At 41.4% G+C, this 22880-nt stretch overlaps 1 protein-coding gene across 1 annotated transcript; it reads right to left on the reverse strand.

Annotated features, from left to right (window-relative positions):
• Positions 1-7896: 7896 nt before the first annotated feature.
• On the reverse strand, positions 7897-9834 carry LOC127986876 (zinc finger BED domain-containing protein 4-like). The gene is made up of 2 exons (XM_052589135.1): positions 8211-9834; positions 7897-8120 (listed from the first exon to the last, which is right to left on the reverse strand). Exons 1-2 carry the CDS (start codon positions 9832-9834, stop codon positions 7897-7899), a joined length of 1848 nt encoding a protein of 615 aa, XP_052445095.1.
• Positions 9835-22880: the final 13046 nt, after the last annotated feature.

Raw genomic sequence — 22880 nt, forward strand, 5'->3', positions numbered from 1 at the left:
ATATATATATATATATATATATATATATATATAGGGTATAGGTAATAAGTAGGGTATAATAAAAAAAATGAGCATCCCTCCAAAACAGAGAAAACATCTTTCACAAACATCTACATGATTGTGTCTTTTAAAGTGTTAATAGTGTTTATAATATTATTTATAGGGGTGATTATAGCACAATTCTATAATACAGGGACTATTATAGAAAGACTGTGGCTATTTGTGAAAATAGCATATTTTCTAAGCGATAGATGCTATTTACACTAATTCCAAATATCATTATTACACTAAGTGCTAATAACTTTAGATTATATTTACACTATGTTAAAATTGTACTACATATTGCAATTAGTGGCAATTACTGCATCTTGTAGTACATTGTAAAACAGTACGCAATATTAACTTATTGAGTGTAAAATTTAATTTGAACTCAAATTAATAAATGGATGCCACCGTACAATACAGCCCTCCATAAACCTATCCAAACTCTACCCGATACTTTATTTTCAACTTTTTTTTATTATATTCTTAATTTTCATTGGAAAAAAATGCTTTTCTTATGTGATTTGAAAAAAAGTTCCCCAAAATGCGAATTCGAACCCAGGTCGATCGTGGCAAAATGAACATGTCACACAATTTACCATCGGCACCACTAGAGCTGATAACTGTCAGTTGTGTTTTGTTTTGTTGACTAGTTGAATCACACGTTGGTTGGTGGAGTTAGTGTAAATGGCTTCAGCAAACAAGGCTAGCTATTTGCACTTAGTGTAAATAGACACTCCACTATAGAAACCCCCTGGACCTCACTAATTTTCAGAGGTTTGACTAAGCATTGGCAACTAAGCAGGTCACTGGATGGAAATATATGGCTGTGTTAGGAAACTGCATGCAAAATACTGAGCTTTAAATTTAGATCAGGTACAAAGATGTACCTATGAGGAACCTGCCCCAGGACAATATATATTTGAATTTATATCCTGATGTGTGGCACTTTATCTCCACCTCTCTGCCATGTCCTTGTTCGCTCTCTCTTTCATTGTCCGCAATCAGTACCTTGAACCATTCTCACATTTGCATTGGAAACTGAAAGCTTTTGTCAAATATCTTATAAAACCATATATGATATTACAGTTTCTAATGCACAGATATGTCTTAAACTAAAAAAAAAAAACACTAAAAGAATTTACGACAGGAGAAAATAAAATAGAGCAGAATAGTCTTATGCTGTGTTCTCTGCCATGTTCTCCATGACCCAGTTCCCTTTCAAGCGAACTTCGAACTGCGTCCTCTAGGGATCGCTATGGGGAACACCTCGTCATGACCCGTGTCTGAAGCATACATTGAAAACACACCAACATGTTGGCCTGCGACAGCCTCTGACGTCACTAACGGCACGACTATAAACAGGCACCGGGAGAACACATCATCCTCTTCTGCGTCTTCACTGACTGTTCTGTCTGAAGCGTGCACCTGAAAGACCTTTGTTGTGATAAACAGTAAAGTGTGTTCAAGCGCTAGCAAAGACAGTGTAAAGAAACACCTTTGTGAGAAGCAGTTCATTCAGCGGGAATTAAAAGCAGATCATAAGTGTTTTTATTTCTTGTCTTGTTACTCCACTGCACACGTCGGATCACTTCCTCCTCACTCTTAACCTCAACATGGTCCCTGACACATCACTTACCCCTCCACATGTCATCTTTCGACGTAACCTACGCTCACCCTCCCGGCTATCTGCAATGGTTTCATCTTCACTTCCTTCCCCTAAACTGTTAGCATCTTTTGCATCATTCTGCAAGTGAACGTCGCTTGATTGTGCCATCCCAAAGAAGCACAAAGTCACTTTTACGGACTTTTAAATTAAATGTTCCCTCCTGGTGGAATGACCTCCCCAACTCAATCCGAGCAGCCTTAGCCTTATCCGAGTCCTTAGCCATCTTCAAGAATCGTCTCTCTCTTCCGTCTTTATTTGACCCTCTAACTTTAGCACTCACTATTCTAATTCTAATCCTTTCTAATCTTTATGTATTCTATTTTTTTTTCATTTATTATGCAATTTTGTGTGTGTGTGTGTGTGTGTGTGTGTGTGTGTGTATATATATATATATATATACATACAACAAGTGCTAAGCATCTCTCGGGGAACTCCTTCAAGACTGTTGGAAGACCATTTCAGGTGACTACCTCTTGAAGCTCATCAAGAGAATGCCAAGAATGTGCAAAGCAGTAATCCAAGCAAAAGGTGGCTACTTTGAAGAACCTAGAATATGACATATTTACAGTTTTTCACACTTTTTTTGTTATGTATATAATTCCATATATAATTCCACATGTGTTAATTCATAGTTTTGATGCCTTCAGTGTGAATCTACAATTTTCATAGTCATGACAATAAAGAAAATTCTTTGAATGAGAAGGTGTGACCAAACCTTTGGTCTGTATTGTATGTGTGTGTATGTGTGTGTATGTGTGTATATATATATATATATATATATATATATATATATATATATATATATATATATATATATAATATACACACGCAAAATTGCATAATATATATATAGGACCTCTAACACTAGCTTGCTCTATTCTTTTTTTATTCTATCTGTTTTCTTTTTATTTATTATATGATTTAAAAGCCCTTGCTATATGTACTGTGTTAACCTAACTGACTCTTGTTATAGCACTTATATATCATTGCACTTTTTGTTGTTTTTGATTGCTTCCACTGTCCTAATTTTTAAGTCACTTTGGATAAAAGTGTCTGCTAAATGAATAAATGTAATGTAAATGTAAATATACCCACGAATCTGTGGTCAAGGCTGTCGATATTAACGGCTGCTGCTTCAGGCTCATCTATTGGGGATGCTTTCATCAAACTTATCTGACTACCCACACTGGGTTTAAATCAGTGATCTGCTGTTGCTCAAACTAGTGTTTCGATAAAGTGCTTGATACTAAATGTACAGATCGTAAATTTTTCTCGTATCAATGCTAAAACATTATCCGACAAGGGCTAATGCTGTTGCCTAAATTAGAGTTCTGACCATATGGCGTCTGCTTTAAAGGTGCATGCAGATCTACTAGCTGGATAAAAGAGCACCCTGTGCTACTCCTATTTCCATAGGGGATTCTGCCCCACTCCACAAACTTTAGAAGGTCTTTGCTTAAAGCTATCAAGATATGGGACTGCTTGCTTGTGATGTTTATATATTGTCCAGCATCAGGTGCTAGTCCTGCTGTTGCATAGGAGGGATTTATGCTTTCGCTGGCTCCACTTGCGAGCCTCTGCTGACTGAGCGCGCACCTGATCAACGGTCAAGGTTTTATACTCATCACATTCACCATCATACAGGTTCATACGGGTGTTCGAATTCTCGAAAATGCTGGAAAATTATTTCAGTGTTTTCAAGGTTAATTAAAAAATGCTTGGATTTAAATAAGTGCTTGGAAATGCATGCATTGAGTTAATATTTGCTTCTTTACTGAATGGGTAACCATGGTTCATTATATAAGCAGCTCCGCTCGAGTCTGCGCCTCTGGCTGTAGAGTGCTCTATTAATGCAAGCCCTCCGATAAAAGAGAAAAAGTCTGCTTGGTTTGTTTTCCATGCGAGAGCATGCACTTTGAGCATATGAGGTAAACAAAATTTCCCTGCTCAGTTAAACTACATCCTAAGACAGCAATGCATACAATCTTATGCAGGGTTCCCCAGCATCAAGGGTAGGTATTATTGGTATTATACTTAATCACACAATGTGTTGAATGCTACAGCTGTGTTCAGATCATGCGCCACCGGACTGGACTCTCTCGAACATCGTCATCATAAACAGCAGAAACGATGTAAACAAGAATTAATTTGTGGCGTAGTCCGCGAGATGCAGTGGAATCATCAGTCATTAATCAGGAATGTAAGTTAAATCCCAAATGGATTAACCATCTGTTATGCTACTAAAATCACCTATTGAAGGATGTATGAATATGGCGTGTCAAACATTAATAGTCATTGTTGCAAAAATCTAAGGACATCAAATAAATGTAAGGACATTCATACAAACCATTGAACTGGTCCAAATGCGCCGCCTGCTGGCAATTTGATGATTTTGTTTAGAACAATGCCAATTGCTAATGTGCCTTTAAAAATCCAAATGATTTAGAAACTGCCAAATTTAGAAGTAAGGGTGTCCGTGGGGTATCTGTGGGTGTGCTTTAACTAAGATAAGAGTATGTATGTAAAAAGGTAATTTACCCATTCATAAAGTGCTGGAAATTGAAATGTCCTCGGAAGTGCTTGGATTTTACTTGAAGGCGTAAGAACCCTGGTGTACCATTCTCTGAACAACAGGGGGGCGACGAGGACTAACCATCCTCTAAAACCATCGGGAATCACTACTGGGAAGTACTGGCTGCATCCGATTCTTTAGGCAGCTGACTCGCTGAGTATTAGGCATTAGGTGCATTCGACTTCACACAGCACTGTGCAAACCTATCACAATCTGACTTGAAGCAGTGCATACTGGTTAGGAATTTTGTCCGACTTGGGACTGCGCCGATGCCACATGACCATCGCATGTGGCATCAAGGTTCTGCAAGAGTGTTTGAGATGCTGGCTGACTCAGCCGCTGCAGTTTCTCCGGAGTGACTGCAGGAGCGCTGATGATGACACAGCTGTTCACGCTTGACCAGATCCACCTCAGGACAACGATCACTTGTGTTCGGGGTTTATTCAACATTTGCAGATAACAGCCACAATCTGTGTTTTTAGAATGGTAAAAGCCTTTTAATATAGTCGCGCTGTTGTATTGAGTCATGATATCATACTACACAGATCAAAGCATATATGTTAAGCACTGTATCAGCATTTAAAAAGCATATGATCATGTTGAACTTTTATTCTTGAAATATATGGCTCTGTATTAAGTAGTATAAAAGTGTCTGTGCTCACGAAAACGTTCTGAAACGTCTGCGTATTTGACAATTCTGCATTTTACTTACTTCATGTGTGATAAGTATGCAAGCACCACGTGAGTGCCATTGAGAGCAGAGTGTCTGGCTGACATGTCTGCAACCCCCCCCCCCCCCTTAACCGATTTTGGACAGGCTTCTGAGGCAGAATAATGGTCTACAGCATCATCTACAGCTAAATATAGAAGTGTTGGTGATAACCAAGTGGATACTTCGCACAAACGTACATTAAAAAATAAATAAATAAAATAAAACGACACCGAGCGCAAAGAGGAGGAGGATGAGAAGAAGGAATGGAGAAGGAAGAGGAGGAGGATGAGAAGAAGGACATAGAGAAGGAGATGGAGGATGAGAAGAATGAGGAGGAGGAGGAGAAGAAAGAGATGGAGAATGAGAAAAAGGAGAAGGAGATGGAGAAGATATGGAAATGGAGAAAGAGAAGATGAAAGAGATGATGAAAAAAAACATTTAACCCTTAACTACAGGGGACGGCTGTTCTATCCCTCAAGCGAGGGACGAACACCCCTCAAAAAAGAAAAAGGGACTGCTGTTTTCTCCAGCTAGAGAGAACACCCTGGCTGCTATAACTCATGGGACTGCTGTTCTATCCCTCAAGCGAGGGACAAACACCTCTGCCTCATTAGAGGGGAAAATACTTGCTAGCCAGTAGGGTATATTAAAGATATCTCAACAATATCTTTTCTCTTTGCAGGAATGGAACAAGGTTGGTTTTAGGGGGTTCTTCTTCAGGCAGTAATAACTCTCATTATGTTTTGGGGATTAATGTTATAGCTCTTGTATGTTATTATTATTTTGGGAGCAAGAACCCCCATAAGGAACCAAACCGCCAAAGATAAATTGTGTTCATTAAAATAAGTAACTTGCCAAAGTGGTTCTTGTCTGAAATCGAGCGAAGTGTTAGTTCAGTCAGGCCACGGAGGCAAGGCTGTGACCAGCTGATGCAGTCAGCTGTCAAATAGCTCCAATCACTATCACTCTCCTATTAGACACGGGACATATATACGTGGCACTACTGCTCCGTAAGGATGCTCAATGGCTCGCAACCCTCCCTCCCTCCCACCCCATTATAAGCATGAGCACATTACTGCGCACCTTCTGGTTGTCGTCTTCTTTGTTTCAGATAACTAAGGCTTTCAAATCTTAGCGGGTATGGACCTTACTGCTAAGAGACATTCATCTTCATAACCAGGCTACAAGATAGACGTACCACTGCCACATGATTATCACTGTTTGCTTTAAAGAAATTATTAAGAATCTTAACTGTCATGTATTTCTAAGCGGATGGTTCCGGAGGGTTAATGTTTAAAGCTCTTGTATGTTCAATTATTGCTTGTTCACACCGTTAGAAATGTATTTAATTCCTTGTTACATAGTTTCTATAATTTGATGATGACGTTGGAGCTGTGTGTGGCTGCACAGTCATGTATGTACAGGGAGTACAGGAGTGGATATGTGAGTTTGATTAATTCATGTCATACATATTGTGACGCGTGTCCCGAGCTCTCGTCAGCATCGTCCTGGAAACAGAGCAGACACACCTGGACCTGCTCATTATGGGCTGAGCGGTCACACCTGCAGCCCATCATAACGGGGCTTTATAAGCAACGTCGTTGAACACAGAGGTGAGAGATGTCTCCAGAAGACTCAGCTAACTATTCTCTGTGGTTCCCCTCCAGACAGCAGCGTGTGACCGCCAGCCCGCTGAAGACACGGATCTCACCGGGTTCACCCCTTTCGAGCTCCTTTTCGGCCGACAGCCCCGTGGCCTGCTTGGTGTCACCTGAGAAGCCTGGGAACAGCAGCCGGCAGTCCACCGCTCCACCATAGAGCACGTCCGGGAGATGCAGGAGAGGATTGACAGGGTCATGCCCATCGTCCGGGAGAACCTTGCCAAAGCCCAGCTGGCCCAGCAATGACATTACAACAGGGCGGCCCTGCCAAGGGAGTTTCAGCCTGGAGACCACGTTATGGTCCTAGTCCCCACTGCTGCCTGTAAATTCTTGGCCAACTGGCAGGGACCCTATACCGTGACGGAAAGGATCGTCCCTGTCTCCTACTGGATCCGGCAGCCCGGACGATGCAGAGAGGACCAACTGTACCACGTGAACCTTCTGAAGCGGTGGGTCGGGACCGGGCCCCAGCTTGCAGCCCTTGCTCAGTGACCTCCCGTGGCTGTGGACATGGACCCCCACCTCTCAGCCGCCCAAAAGTCGGAGCTGCAACACAACTGGTCAGTAGAGCCCAACCGATATGGATTTTGGGGGGCCAATGACGATATTAACTCGAAAAGAGCCGATTTATAAGCCGATATTTTGATTTTGAAAATAATCTGGATATTAGACCCATTTCCTATAAACTACACTTACACAACATTCAATAGCAAAATATCTGCCTGTTCTATGTATGTGGGCTGTATAAACCATTTTCCAGAAGGGATTATTAAAAAAAAGCCTTAGATTACAGTCTCAATGACTAAACAATTGCACATCAAAAGTATATATTTTTTAATGATCAAAAAACTGTTTTAAACATTTAACAGTTTTACTTACCTCTAGTTGAAGCTGGTTTTAACAGTCTGTGTGTGTACTGTAAATAAATTATAATACTAAAGTTAAAGTAAAAGAGCCATACCAAACAAATTCAATATTCCACAAAACCATGTCTATGAATTGAAAATAAAATTAAAATAAGTTAAATGTATAGCTACATATAAAATAAATAAATATAAAAGAAATAAATAATACCAAAATATAATTTAAACAATGTAGAATGTTCTCAATATATACAACACACAGGCAAGAGGTTTTCCTCCTTCACTTCTTTTTACAAATTATACTTTTAAAATTTTACTCTGTCTTGCGCTTTAATATTTTAACAGTGTTTTGAAAAATGTCTTGAACAGGGTGCTCCTTAGTACTGCCAGTTGAGAAGTGGCAGGTTGTAGTACAGGAAGCACAACATCTCTGCCTTAGAACCTGTTAGAGAGCTCCTCCTATCTTGATAGATGGCCCCCACAGTGCTGAATACCCTCTCACTAGGGACAGATGAAGGTGGAGGAGTGAGAAACCTCCTGGCCAATGGAGCCAGAGTCTGGAAGGGGCCAGGGTTTTGCCTCCACCACTGCAGTGGGTCACCTGATGATGATGATGACAAATACAAATGTTATATACTTAATATACAAAGCATAACTTAATTTGATATCACTGAAAAATAAATAGTGAAACCTGTTTTGCGATCAAGAACGGGCTCTTGAAGATACCGATCCAGCTCTTCGTTCAGACTCTCAGACACCCCTGTTACTGTTTTCTGGCTCTGCAACATGTCCTCGTAGAGATGGTCAAGCACACTCTGCTTCTGGTCTAGGGACTTCTCCATCTTAGGTTTCTTTGAATATCCCTCGTCATCCTTATGAGTGGCTGCTGAGCTTGCTTGATGTTGTTTGTCTGCCTCTTTTTCAAGCCAGGTTTTGGCCTTCTTGGTTGTGCTGTCAGAGAGGGGACGCTGTTTGTAACGAGGACCCAGCACACAGGCCAGCACTGCTTCTTTGGACTCTGCAATCTTGGAAAACCTTCTGGTTAAGCTGTCGAGCATGACCTTCCTCAAAGTCTGAATTCCTCTAGTTTCAGGACCCTGAGTCTTCAGAAATCTTTTCAAAACCTCAATGGTGGGGATGATGCAGGAAGCAGATGCATCAGACTTACTCACTTCTAGAGTAATTTCCTCAATTGGTTCCAGTGTGTTGATCAGCTTTTCGACCAGGTCCCACTCCTTCACACTTGGACATGTAAAATTTCCAAAGTCCCCAGAGTAGACTGTCAGTGTTCTCTTTTGCTCCTGCATCCTTTGTAGCATATGCAATGTAGAATTCCATCTGGTTGGGCATGCCTGGAGAATGCGGTGTTCAGGTAGACCAACATCCTTCTGAATTTGTTCAAGCCTCTGCTTGGCAGGGACTGAATGACCAAAATGGGTTGCACACCTCTTCAGTTTGGCTAGGATGTCACCTACAGCTCTCTGTGCCTGGAGGCCATCATTCACAACAAGCTGGAGGGTGTGAGCACTGCAGCTGAGGTCAGGCATCTCCACCAACCTCATCCCCTTAACAACATTGGCTCCACTGTCCCTGAGCACCAGCAGCACACGTTCACTGTCTATATCCCACTTGGTAAGCATGTCTAAAAATAACTGTCCAATGTACTTACCAGTGTGAGATCCACTCATGGCTTTCACATTTAGGACAACTTGCACTCCGTTCCATTCTTCATCGATGAAGTACGCAGTCAAGCTCATTAGCGACTCAGTGGACCCTGACCAACAATCTTTTGTAAATGCAATATGCTTTGCATTTTCACTAGTCAAAAGCTCCTTTATCTTGATCACCTCTTTTGCATGCACATGATGCAATTTATCTGTGCGATAAAACTTTTCTGTTTTCAGAGTGTACCTAGGCTCTGCAGCAGCCAGCAACCTTCTAAGCCCCACACATTCCACCACAGAAAAAGCTTGGATGTCTGTCGCTATCATCTCCATTACTTTTTTGTCCAGGTTTTTTGCCCTTTGATCTGATGGACCCCATTTGAGTACCTTATCAAATGCTTGTGGAAGGGTAGGCTGCTGTGTTCTAACAGAAAGAGTTTTTTGTACCTCACTCTGCTGCTGTGCCTCTTTATATTGCTCACTGTGTTTGGTTTTCAGATGAGTCCACAAATTGGAAGTGTTTTTCTGCTTCACTTTGATAGACCCCTGGCTTACATAAGCTGCACATATATTGCAGAACACTGCATTAGAGGAATCTTTGCAGAAGTAGTCCCACACTTTGCTGCTACAGCGTTCACCCTTTTCAGCCATCTGTAGGGCAGAAAGAGAGACAGAGAAAGAATAAGCATGTGTATTAATAATATCACCATTTATCATTACTCATGTCAACATTAGAATTATAATAATAATAAACAGGGATCTCCTACATAGGCAAAAATGAGAAATATATATATATATATAATTTTATTTTTTTATTTTTTTTAATTTGCCAAGCAATAGGTATTATCTATTACCTACTTATATTTAACAATATTATTACAATATTTTCCTGTTATGTCTGTAAAGCTGTTTTGAAACAATCTGTAAAAAAGAAGAAAAAAAAGTGTGTTCAGTTCACATTTATTTACATGTCCTCTTTGGTTTAACCATTTCTGACGCACCTACTGTAGTTACTGTAACTACACTATATTTGCTCTCGCAGACACATTCACAATGGACCCGTATATCTTCTTCTCTTCGTGCATTCTGAATCAAAACATCGTCATGTGCTGGAGAACGTAAAGTTAGCCTACTGTTACCGGAAGATCACGGAATCAATTCGAAGTTGAATGGTTAACGTTAGTGTCATGAACACACCACTGTCAATTTTGAGAAGAACCACCTTCAATCAAGTTAATAGCAAGCATTTAAGGGGCCTGCTAAAAAGGAAACTATGTATAAGTGTGGCGGAGGGGAATATGCCACTGCCTTGTGGGGGAAATATTCAGCACTATACTAAGGATGACTGAGTGAGCAACAGGATCCTAGTCCCCCCACCCAATGCTTTTAGTCTTTGTACAACTGTTAGACTAGTTGTATGTTGTGTCTATCGTGTTGCAATGTGTAATGCTCAAGAATCAGCGAGGTGGGCTTCAGGATTTACTCAATACACGGCAGCCACCTGAAGTGTGTGTATGTAGAAAACTCAGGAGGTAAACCTAGTTAACTGCAAAACCCGCCCTCCCCTGAATCTAACAGGATAGGTAAGACGCCCCCACTCCTTAGTATAAGTGACTCAAAATTAGCATAAACAGTTTTCAGTTAACAAACAAATTTTACAGTTATTTGTACTGCAAGATTTTAAATGATTACGTTTTCCTTGTTTTCACAAAGTTTACAAAACAATTTCAAGTGTAGACAAATCAAAGTGAAATAAAAGAAATGTTGAAAATAATAGAGATGAAAAATCAACAGATTTGTGTCAGTTACAGTTCAATCTGAGGAAAGTAAGAATCAGTGTCACTTATTGTGAGTAACCTTAAACAAAACGTTTCACAGTTAACTCAACCTTTCAAACAAAGTACACTTTGAAGTCCACTTCAATCCGGCTCAAAAAATCCAAGATCCAATTCAAAAATCCAGGAAAAGAAAGGTGAAAAGTTATACTCTATCCATATATGGAGTTCACAGTCCCAAAAAGTTCAGTTATGTACACCAAAAGAAAGACTATGCATCCCTTCGCAGGAAAATTCACTGATCACAGTTCCATCAAAAATAACTGTATGATTTAACAGTTCAGATGACTCACTTACAGAAAATGGCAGTTTGCTTACCAGTTTTCAGAAGGAAAAGAGGAAAATAATTTTCTATCACCACTCATGGTTCATGAATGAGGTGCTGAAAGATGTCCAATGGATGGCAGGGTACTGTTTCTTCACTCACTAACCCTCAGCGATTGTTCTCGCGATCCTGACGACGGCAGCTTGATTCAACGAGGCCGCAATCCCAGCTGATGGAGGCACAATGAGAAGACAAACAACGCACGACCCTATCCGATGACTCAGCGAACCTTTTAATTCACACGATCAGTAACAGCACTCACTGTTTCAAGTTCGTTTGAACAAATGAAACAAAAACTGTTTGAAGCAAAGAAAACACGAGACTGTTTAACTCCTACGTGACTGAGACTTAATGAAACTAACAGGCCTTTTGCCCAGCTTCATGCATGAACACGGCAGAAAACTCGTTTTAACGCTTACTTCGTTAAACTTGTTCATATACACGAAGACTCAGAAGCAACGTCATGCAGCTCTTATGTATGTCGCGAGTCTAAATGGGACTTTTTCCCGCGATTGACTACCCGAGATCAACATTCAATTTCAGCTCACCGCTGCTCTTCTCCGCTCTCTCGCTCTCTCCGCGCAACTCGTCAAAACCTAAAAATGGCGGCGCCCACGACAAACATCAAAATAAAAGTCTCCACATATTAGAAAAATGTAAATCCCCTACATTCCCCCCTGCTAAACCCTGCCATGCCACCGGACTTCCATTCAGCAACTCAGTCCTGAAAAATAAATGACAGAGAATAGCAGGTAAATATTCTTTCCACAAAAGAAAACATCAAGTACAGCAATTAAACACTTTCAATTAGCAAGATTGAAAAACCTTCATATTAAAAGAAACATACAAACCTTCAGGTTGACATAAGCTTATTTCAAGACATAGTCAGTCCTATACCTAACGGGTAAAGTACCTCTGTTCAAACGCTGTGAACGTCTAGGTTCAGTAATACTTTCATTTTCACTTTCAGCTTCGGAGCCACCTGAACTCATAGACTTGAGTACAGACTGTTCTACTGAATCATCAGCTGACATTTCATCGACATGGTCCCTGATACCTATCTCTGATTCATCCCCACCTGCCCTTCTACCTTGTGTGTCCGTGGGTGTAGCGGGTGCAAATTTAACAACAGGGACTGGAAGAACATCAGAATCTTCTGAATCAGTGTGTGCCTGACCTATGTGTGCTCTAGATTCACGTCTAGATGTGCAAGGTGGTAGTGATGACTGAAAAGTGCAATGCTTGAGTTGATCCCTATGTACAACTTTACATGGGCCCCCTTTCTCTGGGCGAATGGTGTAAACTGGAGTGTCTGCGTGATTCTGCTTCACTACAGTGTAAGGCAAGGGTTCCCAATGGTCTTGTATCTTATTCCTTCCCCTATGTGAATGATTCCGTAACAGAACACGGTCACCAGGTCTCATAAGTGCGGCATGCGATTTCCGATCATAGGCTCTTTTTCTTCGCCTTGAAGCTTCCTGTGCTGCTGAGTTGGCTACTTCAACAGCAGTCTTCAATCTGTCATGATGGTTCTTCACCCAATCATCAAGATTGTCAGCTCTACTGTCCTCCAAGTCTCTCCCATTAAGGATATCCATCGGCATTCTGGCATCCCTTCCAAACATTAAATAGAATGGCGAATAGCCAGTTGAAGTGTGGATTCGGCTATTGTATGCCATCGCCAACTCGGGCAGATACTGTTTCCAATTCCTTTTCTTTTCTGGGGGTAACGTCCTTAGCATATCATGCATGGTTCTATTAAATCTTTCGCACTGGGAGTTACCCTGCGGATGATACGGAGTGGTGCGACTCTTTCCGATTCCATAGACTTTACACAGTTCTTTGATGACATTCGCTTCAAAACATCGACCTTGGTCGGAATGTAGTCGTGCAATACAGCCGTAGTGGACAAACCAATGCTGCACAAGGGCTTTTGCAGTGGTATGAGCGGTCTGATTTCTGGTTGGCACTGCTACCGTGAAATGAGTAAACATGTCAGTTAGGACGAGGACATTTTCATATCCTCCCAAAGATTCCTCCAAGACTGTATAATCCATAGCAAGGACTTCCAGCGGGGCAGATACATTAGTACATGTCATTGGGGCTCGTATTTTAGGAAAAACGTCTTTAGCAAGGGCACATCTCTTGCATTCCTGAATCCAGTTTTGAATATCCTTACTCATTGTCGGCCAGTAATAGCTCCGCCTCATGCGCTCCAGCGTGCTTCTTTCTCCAAAATGGCCACAATGATCATGCTGACTCTCGTACACTTTGTAACGCAAGGGTTCTGGAACCACTAATTGACAAATTTCTTCTCCGTCCCGGGGATCAAAGATGGAACGGAACATCACTCCTTTTTTAAGCTTGAGTCGTGTGAATTGTCTAGAAAGCTTTTTTAACTCAACATCCATATTGCGTTGCTCAACTGGACTCAGGTTCTTGTTGGTTAGTACAGCACGGTATATAGGAGCTATATGAGGGTCGATCTTTTGTTGCTCTTCTATATCACTCCAGCTATATCCAGGGACTTTCCTTGTCACTGATACCTGAATTGATGCTTGTACTATCTGATGCTTGTTGGCAACTGGCCATAAACATGCACGCACTTCATCTGAATTCATCCTAATGAAGTCTTTAGCAGAGTCCTCTTGCTCAGGCTCCTCACTGGATGGAATCCGTGATAACACATCGGCATTTGTGTTTTGCCGTCCTGGTTTGTAGTAGACTTCAAAATCAAATTCTGACAACTGAGCTATCCACCGTTGTTCAACAGCTCCTAAACTAGCGGTTGCCAAGTAGCGCAAAGGGTTGTGATCAGTTATTACAGAGAACTTGGAGTAGATCAGGTATTCTTTGAACTTTTCAGTTACAGCCCATTTCAAGGCAAGTAGCTCTAGCTTGAAAGCACTGTAATTTCTATCGTTCTTTTCTGATCCACGAAGACCCCGACTTGCATACGCAATCACACGCTCCACCCCTCCTTGTCGTTGACTTAACACAGCCCCAAGACCATGCAGGCTTCCATCAGTTGTGAGTACGAAAGACTGACTGAAATCCGGGTACGCGAGAACTGGCGGAGACATTAAACACTGCTTGAGTTTGTCAAATGCAGTTTGACATTCTGTTGTCCAGTTAAGAGGTTCAATGATTTTCTCTTTCCCTCCTTTACCAACCAGGGCATGAAGGGGCCGGGCTAACTGAGCAAAACCAGGAACAAACCTCCTGTAGTAACTCATGAATCCAAGGATCTGTCTTAACTCTTTGACATTCGTGGGTGCAGGCCAGGATTCCAAAACCTGAGTTTTCTCTCCATCCACCTTTATTCCCTGGGAAGAAATAAGGTGACCCAAGAATTTCACTTCGGGTTTCAAAAGGAAACACTTGCTGGGTTTCAGTTTCAAGCCATGCTGTCTCAATCGATTGAATACTATTTCCAGTCTTTGACAATGGGTTTCGAAGTCTTTCGTAAAAACAATGATGTCATCAAGGTAGATGAGCAGTATGTCAAACGTTAGATCACCGAGCACCACCCCCATCAGACGCTGGAATGTTGCAGGTGCATTGCAAAGTCCAAATGGCATCCTGGTCCATTCAAACAGTCCAAAGGGAGTGGTGACCGCCGTCTTTGTTCTATCCTCCTCACTCATCGCTACTTGGAAATACCCGGAGGTAAGATCAAGGGTGGAGAACAGCTGTGCATTTCCCAAGGCATCCAACGATTCCTCCACACGAGGGAGAGGATAAGCATCTTTGCAGGTCACTTTATTCAACCTTCTGTAATCACAGCAAAAGCGTACGCTGCCATCCTTCTTGATCACAATCACAGCTGGAGATGCCCATGGGCTACAGCTTTCTCTGAGAATACCTTGAGATACTAAATCTTGAACATGTTTTTTCACTTCCTGAAAAACCTGAGGTGGGATTCTGCGATGTCTTTGCTTAATGGGAGGAGCATCTCCAGTTGGGACACTATGTGTGACAGCAGTTGTATAACCGAAGTCACAATCATTCTTTGAAAACACATCACTGTGCTTAGCCAGTAAGTTTTGGAGTTTGCAACGTTGTGTTTCTGTGAGGTTCTCTAGATTAATTTGCACTGGAACTGGCAGCTGTTCTGAAGTGCTTATATCTGCCTTCACCTTATGTTGCTGCACAGCTTTAACATGCAAAGCATTCTCTTTTTCCTCAAACTCGACAAGCACCCTTGGCACAACTTCCTGGGGCTTGGACAGTGCTGCGATCCTACATCGTGGTGGGAGCTTTACAGGCTTTTCACTAGAATTTAACACTCTGACTGGAACTTTACCATCGGCAGTCTTAGCAAGCACATTAGCAATCAGAACACTCTTAGGCAAACTGACATTTGACGAGGCCTCAACCAACACTTGACAGCTCACTTTTGGTGGTATCCTGCAGCGGCCTTCTAAAACACATTCACTGAATGGTGGAATAGTTACTGATTGCTTCCCAGCAACCTTCACAAAGCCAATCTTGTCGCCACAACTCAGTGCCTCAGTCTGCATCTTAATGTTAGCTAAAACTCGCTGGACTTTTGCCTCCCTAAAACCATGGCTATACCTGTCCATCTTCTTCATGTCTTTAGTAGTCATGAATAGATCATTAACTTCACTCAACACATTCATCCCAATAATGCCATGCAATCCTTTCAATTCTGTCCCATTAGAATCGCTCTCTTTGATCACAAACACGCACTTTTCATGCAACGTCTTCCCAAAACACTATATGTCTGCTTCCAGACATCCAATGATGGGAATGTCTAGGCCATTTGCTGCTGTAAGTCGGACCCAGTTGGCAGACGACAGAACAACTTCTCCAAATTGATTCTTAAAATGTGACTCGGTGATAGTAGTCACTTCTGACCCTGTGTCCAAGAGACAGATTGTTCTGATTCCCGCAATTTTCACCTCAATGGTTATACAATCACCAAAAGCACTTTCACAAAGTGACTTGGAAACGTTCTCTGTATCACAGTCTGCAGTATGACTTCTTATAACGGATGGACCTGGGCTCTCTAGCACTGAAGTGTCTCTGTCAGCTGTCTTTTCTATCTCTGCTGTGTTAGGTTGCACTCTACTAGAGTTTTCTCTGCTCTGAAGACAACGTCGGCTTGTGTGCCCTGGCTTACCACACGTATAGCAAATGTACCTTCCTTCACTATCTTTCAAAGGTGCACTTTTTGCCTTGTTTTCCTTCACTGCAGGTTTAAATTTTTCTTTGCTGTTTACCATCTGAAACAGTTCTTCTTGTCGGGCAGCTATCTGTTGAATGGCTTCATGGAGTGACTCCAGGGTGAGAGGGGCTGAAGAGCTCTCTGTTGCAGTGGTAGCATGAACGACACCACGTGGACGAGTACTCGTTCTTGGATTGCTTGGAACCTGCACCTCCTCTTCTTCAGACCAAGTAATAGCTTCCTGCATAAGCTGGATGAATGTCAGGTCCTTCTCAGTTTTAACTCTCCTCTTCATTTCACGCCGTAGCGAATCGTCTTTCAGGCCCAACACAAGCTGTTCCTTCAAAACTCCATCAGCATCAGTAACTCTAGACGGCTCTCGACTCTGGATGATACTCAGCTTCTCCTGCAAGTCATAAGCATAAGAACGGATTGTTTCTCCAGGCATTTGTTTGCGGTCATAAAACTCTTTCAGTCTGCTGCCAATGGGAAGTTTGTACCCATAAGTCTGATCCAAAGCATCGAAAATCTCATCGACTGACTTCTCCTTTCCGTTGAGTGTGATCTTGACTGTCATCTTAGCCTCATCTTTTAAATACTGCTTAACAAACTCAATTCTGTCTTCTTCAGGAATTTTCATCACCTTGAAGGCGGACTTCATTGAACTTATCCATTCTTCTATACTCAACTCACCAGGCTTGGAACGACATCCGGTGAACTCTGGAAGCTTACGATCCCTAGGGATGTAAACAGTAGATGGTGCTCTCTGAGCGGCAGCCTGTTGTTCAATAACAGTTTTAGCGAGGGAAAGCGCCTCTCTCTGTTCGGCTCTGGCTTGCTCTAACATGCATGTCTGCTCACCGAAACGCCTTTGCATCTCTTCAAACTGTTTCTTTAATTCGTCCAGTTCAGCCATAGTGTCGGCTCTAGGACCATGAACTTACACTGAATCAGGAACCAGGAATTGATCCTGTTCGTGACGCCAATATGTGGCGGAGGGGAATATGCCACCGTCTTGTGGGGGAAATATTCAGCACTATACTAAGGATGACTGAGTGAGCAACAGGATCCTAGTCCCCCCACTCAATGCTTTTAGTCTTTGTACAACTGTTAGACTAGTTGTATGTTGTGTCTATCGTGTTGCAATGTGTAATGCTCAAGAATCAGCGAGGTGGGCTTCAGGATTTACTCAATACACGGCAGCCACCTGAAGCGTGTGTATGTAGAAAACTCAGGAGGTAAACCTAGTTAACTGCAAAACCCGCCCTCCCCTGAATCTAACAGGATAGGTAAGACGCCCCCACTCCTTAGTATAAGTGACTCAAAATTCGCATAAACAGTTTTCAGTTAACAAACAAATTTTACATTTATTTGTACTGCAAAATTTTAAATGATTACGTTTTCCTTGTTTTCACAAAGTTTACAAAACAATTTCAAGTGTAGACAAATCAAAGTGAAATAAAAGAAATGTTGAAAATAATAGAGATGAAAAATCAACAGATTTGTGTCAGTTACAGTTCAATCTGAGGAAAGTAAGAATCAGTGTCACTTATTGTGAGTAACCTTAAACAAAACGTTTCACAGTTAACTCAACCTTTCAAACAAAGTACACTTTGAAGTCCACTTCAATCCGGCTCAAAAAATCCAAGATCCAATTCAAAAATCCAGGAAAAGAAAGGTGAAAAGTTATACTCTATCCATATATGGAGTTCACAGTCCCAAAAAGTTCAGTTATGTACACCAAAAGAAAGACTATGCATCCCTTCGCAGGAAAATTCACTGATCACAGTCCCATCAAAAATAACTGTATGATTTAACAGTTCAGATGACTCACTTACAGAAAATGGCAGTTTGCTTACCAGTTTTCAGAAGGAAAAGAGGAAAATAATTTTCTATCACCACTCATGGTTCGTGAATGAGGTGCTGAAAGATGTCCAATGGATGGCAGGGTACTGTTTCTTCACTCACTAACCCTCAGCGATTGTTCTCGCGATCCTGACGACGGCAGCTTGATTCAACGAGGCCGCAATCCCAGCTGATGGAGGCACAATGAGAAGACAAACAACGCACGACCCTATCCGATGACTCAGCGAACCTTTTAATTCACACGATCAGTAACAGCACTCACTGTTTCAAGTTCGTTTGAACAAATGAAACAAAAACTGTTTGAAGCAAAGAAAACACGAGACTGTTTAACTCCTACGTGACTGCGACTTAATGAAACTAACAGGCCTTTTGCCCAGCTTCATGCATGAACACGGCAGAAAACTCGTTTTAACGCTTACTTCGTTAAACTTGTTCATATACACGAAGACTCAGAAGCAACGTCATGCAGCTCTTATGTATGTCGCGAGTCTAAACGGGACTTTTTCCCGCGATTGACTATCCGAGATCAACATTCAATTTCAGCTCACCGCTGCTCTTCTCCGCTCTCTCGCTCTCTCCGCGCAACTCGTCAAAACCTAAAAATGGCGGCGCCATTGATGATAGCTTTCTTCTGTAGTGGATTTCTGGCGCTGTTGCCAACTGGGGAGTTGCAGAGCTCCCTCTGGTGGGCAAACTATGCAACACTCATAACATAAGTGAAGCACAAGACTCTGTTTCTCATGTTTCATCAGCAGTTATAAACGCAGATGCCGATTTAAATACAATTAGCTCATATCGGCCGATATATCGGTCGGGCTCTACTGGTCAGTCAGTTCACCAATGTGTTCTCTCCCCAGCCAGGGTGGACCTACGAACTCAAACACGATATCTGCACAGCACCCGGAGTGATCGTCCGACAGCGGCCCTATCGTGTTCCGGAGGCTCGGCGTCACGCCATTGAGGAGGAGGTACAGGAGATGTTGAGGTTAGGAACCATTGAACCATCATGCAGCCCTTGGTCCAGCCCCATTGTGATGGTCCCAAAGCCCGACGGCACCTTCCGGTTTTGCAATGACTTCCGCCACCTGAAAGAAGTCTCGGAGTTTGAGGTTTCATGCGTGGCCCGAGCTCTCATCAGCGTCGCCCTGGAAACAGAGCAGACACACCTGCACTTGCTCATTACGGGCTGAGCGGCCACACCTGCAGCCCATCAGAACCGGGCTTTTATAAGCAGCGTTGTCGAACACAGAGGTGAGAGATCTCTCTAGAAGACTCAGCTAACAATTCTCTGTGTTTCCCCTCCAGACAGCAGCGTGTGACCGCCAGCCCACTGAAGACACGGATCTCACGGACCCACACAGCACTGCGCACCAAAGGAGGAAGAGAAGGCTGAGCACTGAGCACCGGAAACCCCTCACGTTGGCTATTTTTCCCTACACCACCTTAATAAAATCCACCCTTCGGGGAACTTACCTTGACCCTCGTGTCGTGTGCTTCTTCACCCCGTCACAATATGTAGGCAGGTTATGTACATATATTGTAGACCTTGTTGACAAAACAAAGAGTAAATGCCATTTAAATGCCAAGAGTTCTAACACCATGTTTAAAAAATGACTGTTTACATTCCTTTTTTAAGCGCTTCCTGCATTTTATTACAATAAAGGGGCTAATATTTGAATCCCTCATGTAATTAAAGTTTGTGGTCAGTTTTTTAAGTTTTAGAAATAAGTCTCATGTTCACCATGAAAAACGGCATAAATAACAACAGTAATGCAAATAATTATTATAAAATGTATTATAAAAATTATAATTAAAAAAAATATTACAATTGTAAATTATAATTTATATTATACATTATAACTTATAACTTTTGAATTGTAGTTTATGTTTGAGGTATCTGACTATTCATGGTTCATAATGCCTAAAAATGTTCTGTGACGGGAGATATGACTCCAGGACACAGCCATCAGCATGGAAGAACCTAGGAACATAAACATACTCTCATAGAGCCAACAATATTTATTATACAATGCCAGGTTTATTATAAATAAACTACAGAAGAGGTGAAATGCGGAAAAGAAAAATTATAATTTACAGAATATACAAAAAAAAAAAAAAAGTCTCACAAAAGTGAGTACAGTACACCCCTCACATTTCAGCAACCATTTTAGAAGATCTTCTCAAGGGACAATACTATAGAAATGAAACTTGGATATATTTTAAAGTAATCAATGTGCTGCCTGAATCGCAGTATATATAGATAGTTAAAGATTTATGAACTTATGAGTGAATACATGTGCAGGAAAAAAAGAGAGAAAATATGTCTTAAAATCTTTTAATATTGTTGAAAGTGGTCTTGAACAAATTGCACAATAATAATAATTTAAAAAATAATAATAATTAAGCTGTCATTTATATGCCTTCATAAAGTCAAAAGTTTATCTAATAATGTGGTCTAAGTTTAAATGTTATAAAAAGAAAACCATTTAAGACTATTTTATTTTTGTAGAATGACCCATATATATAATTACAGATGCATGGTGAAATAGGCAAAATAGTGAAATATTATGAAAGATGCATGTAAGGTTATTTAATAAGCTTTCATTATCTCTGTCAGCAGCTCACTTCAGAAATGTTGAAATCAGGAACTTCTCTTGTGTCGTAGAGGGTTTTTTCTGAATAAGTGTTATGAATATCAAAACCTGTAAGTTTCAGTCCATTCTCACGCTCTGTGTCATAGACTTAAATACCTAGACTCCTCATTAGCTGCTCGACCGCACGATAGCATCGCTGCCATACTGGAGCGGGCAACTCTCCATAACTCTCATATTAGGACAGAGGAACACATACCTGACTCGTCCGCAGCTTGGGAATCTACAAACCGTCAAACAATAATAAAAACAGATCTCGGAGTATTATCTTTCACAGGTAAGACTCAACAGATGTTTTTTTTTGTGTCATTTTTAATATTATGTTGACAGCTTAATTAGCCCCCAGTTAGTTGTGAAAACAGAGATTTTATAAGAAATCGCAAGTTTAAATGAATTCTGATTAAGTTTTAACTTGTATAGTAGATTATATCATAAACTAAATGGTGTTATGAGCACAAGATGTACTGTACAGTGAGCACTTTGACAAGACAATGTCAGACTGTCAGGATTAGTGATGGAGCTAAAGCATCTCTATTTAATTTCACTAATATTACTTATTTACAGAGATTACTTTTATGAGCACTTGATTATAAGGATTTCATAGCTTATCATAAAACTGTGAACTGATTATATAGATTTTCCTTTTTAGTCAATTGCAAACAGGACAAGGAAAGCCTTAAAGGTGCCATCTGTCATGTCTGGCAAAAGAATCAAGTCATACTCCACATTCCATACCAGATGGGGGCAGTATGCCTCGATAAAGTGAATTGGTCTACTCTAGAGTAACAAACGAGAAACGGCATAGTCTCTATGCTCCGCCCCTACCTTCACAACAACACTACAGCCATAGCCGAAGCCTAAAAGAGGACGTTTTGCCTCCAGAGGAACGTTGGGTGATGTCAAGTGATTTTGAAACATGACATCTTCAAGCTACTCCCCTTCACCTTTACCAGTGAATATGTTCATATTCGTTTTGATCATATTACATTTTGAGTTGTATATACACATTATTTGAATTAAATTAATTTGACAGACAGCATTCTGTCAACATCATTGGTCAACATCAGACAGCTGATGTTGACCAAGCTAGCGCCAACCAACCTAACCAGAGCTGCCAACTCTCAAGCATTCACCGTGAGACACACGCAATTGACTCTTTTCACACGCTTTCAGGCCACACATCAATTTTCTCACACATAGAAAAACCATGAAGCAAAGAGGACATGGAGACCAACAGCCGAGACAGAGCAGGTTAGTTATTATATAAAAAAATGGGTAAGTTATAGCTAGCTAATTATCAAACGCAGCTACGGTTAGCCATCGCTAACATTAGCACGTTTATCGGCCTTCGATACATTTCTATGTTATAACTTCCCAAAAAAAAATACACAAACATATAAACAAACTTCTAGCGAAATACTAACAGCATCTAACTTACCAATCCACAAGAAATGTTGCAAGTTCGGAGTCAAACCTCATTTCTTTCAGGTCCATCAGTTGTCTCCAGCGATTAAAAGCAGTGCCGATGTTTACTCTGGTATTCTTATCGGATTTGATTTGTGATTCTGAGCGCAGTTGTTTCCCTGTAGCACGTGGTGGTCTCTTGCCAGGGGCTTCAGCCATCCTTCTGCTCTCTTCCCTGAACTGAAATGCAGTAGTGGGCTGTACTTTCCACACGATTGACATCAGGTTCAAGTACGCCCACAAGCCGTGCAAGTTATTAGTGTATTGCAGGTTGGCTGGTGGTTATGTTGCCCGCATACCGCCTCCCATGGCCGAAACTGGTATTACGACACCTGTCGGGCCGGGGCTAGTAATGCTAATGCTAA

The sequence above is a fragment of the Carassius gibelio genome, chromosome B22 (assembly GCF_023724105.1).
Source record: "Carassius gibelio isolate Cgi1373 ecotype wild population from Czech Republic chromosome B22, carGib1.2-hapl.c, whole genome shotgun sequence".
In the NCBI taxonomy this organism is placed as follows: domain Eukaryota; kingdom Metazoa; phylum Chordata; class Actinopteri; order Cypriniformes; family Cyprinidae; genus Carassius; species Carassius gibelio.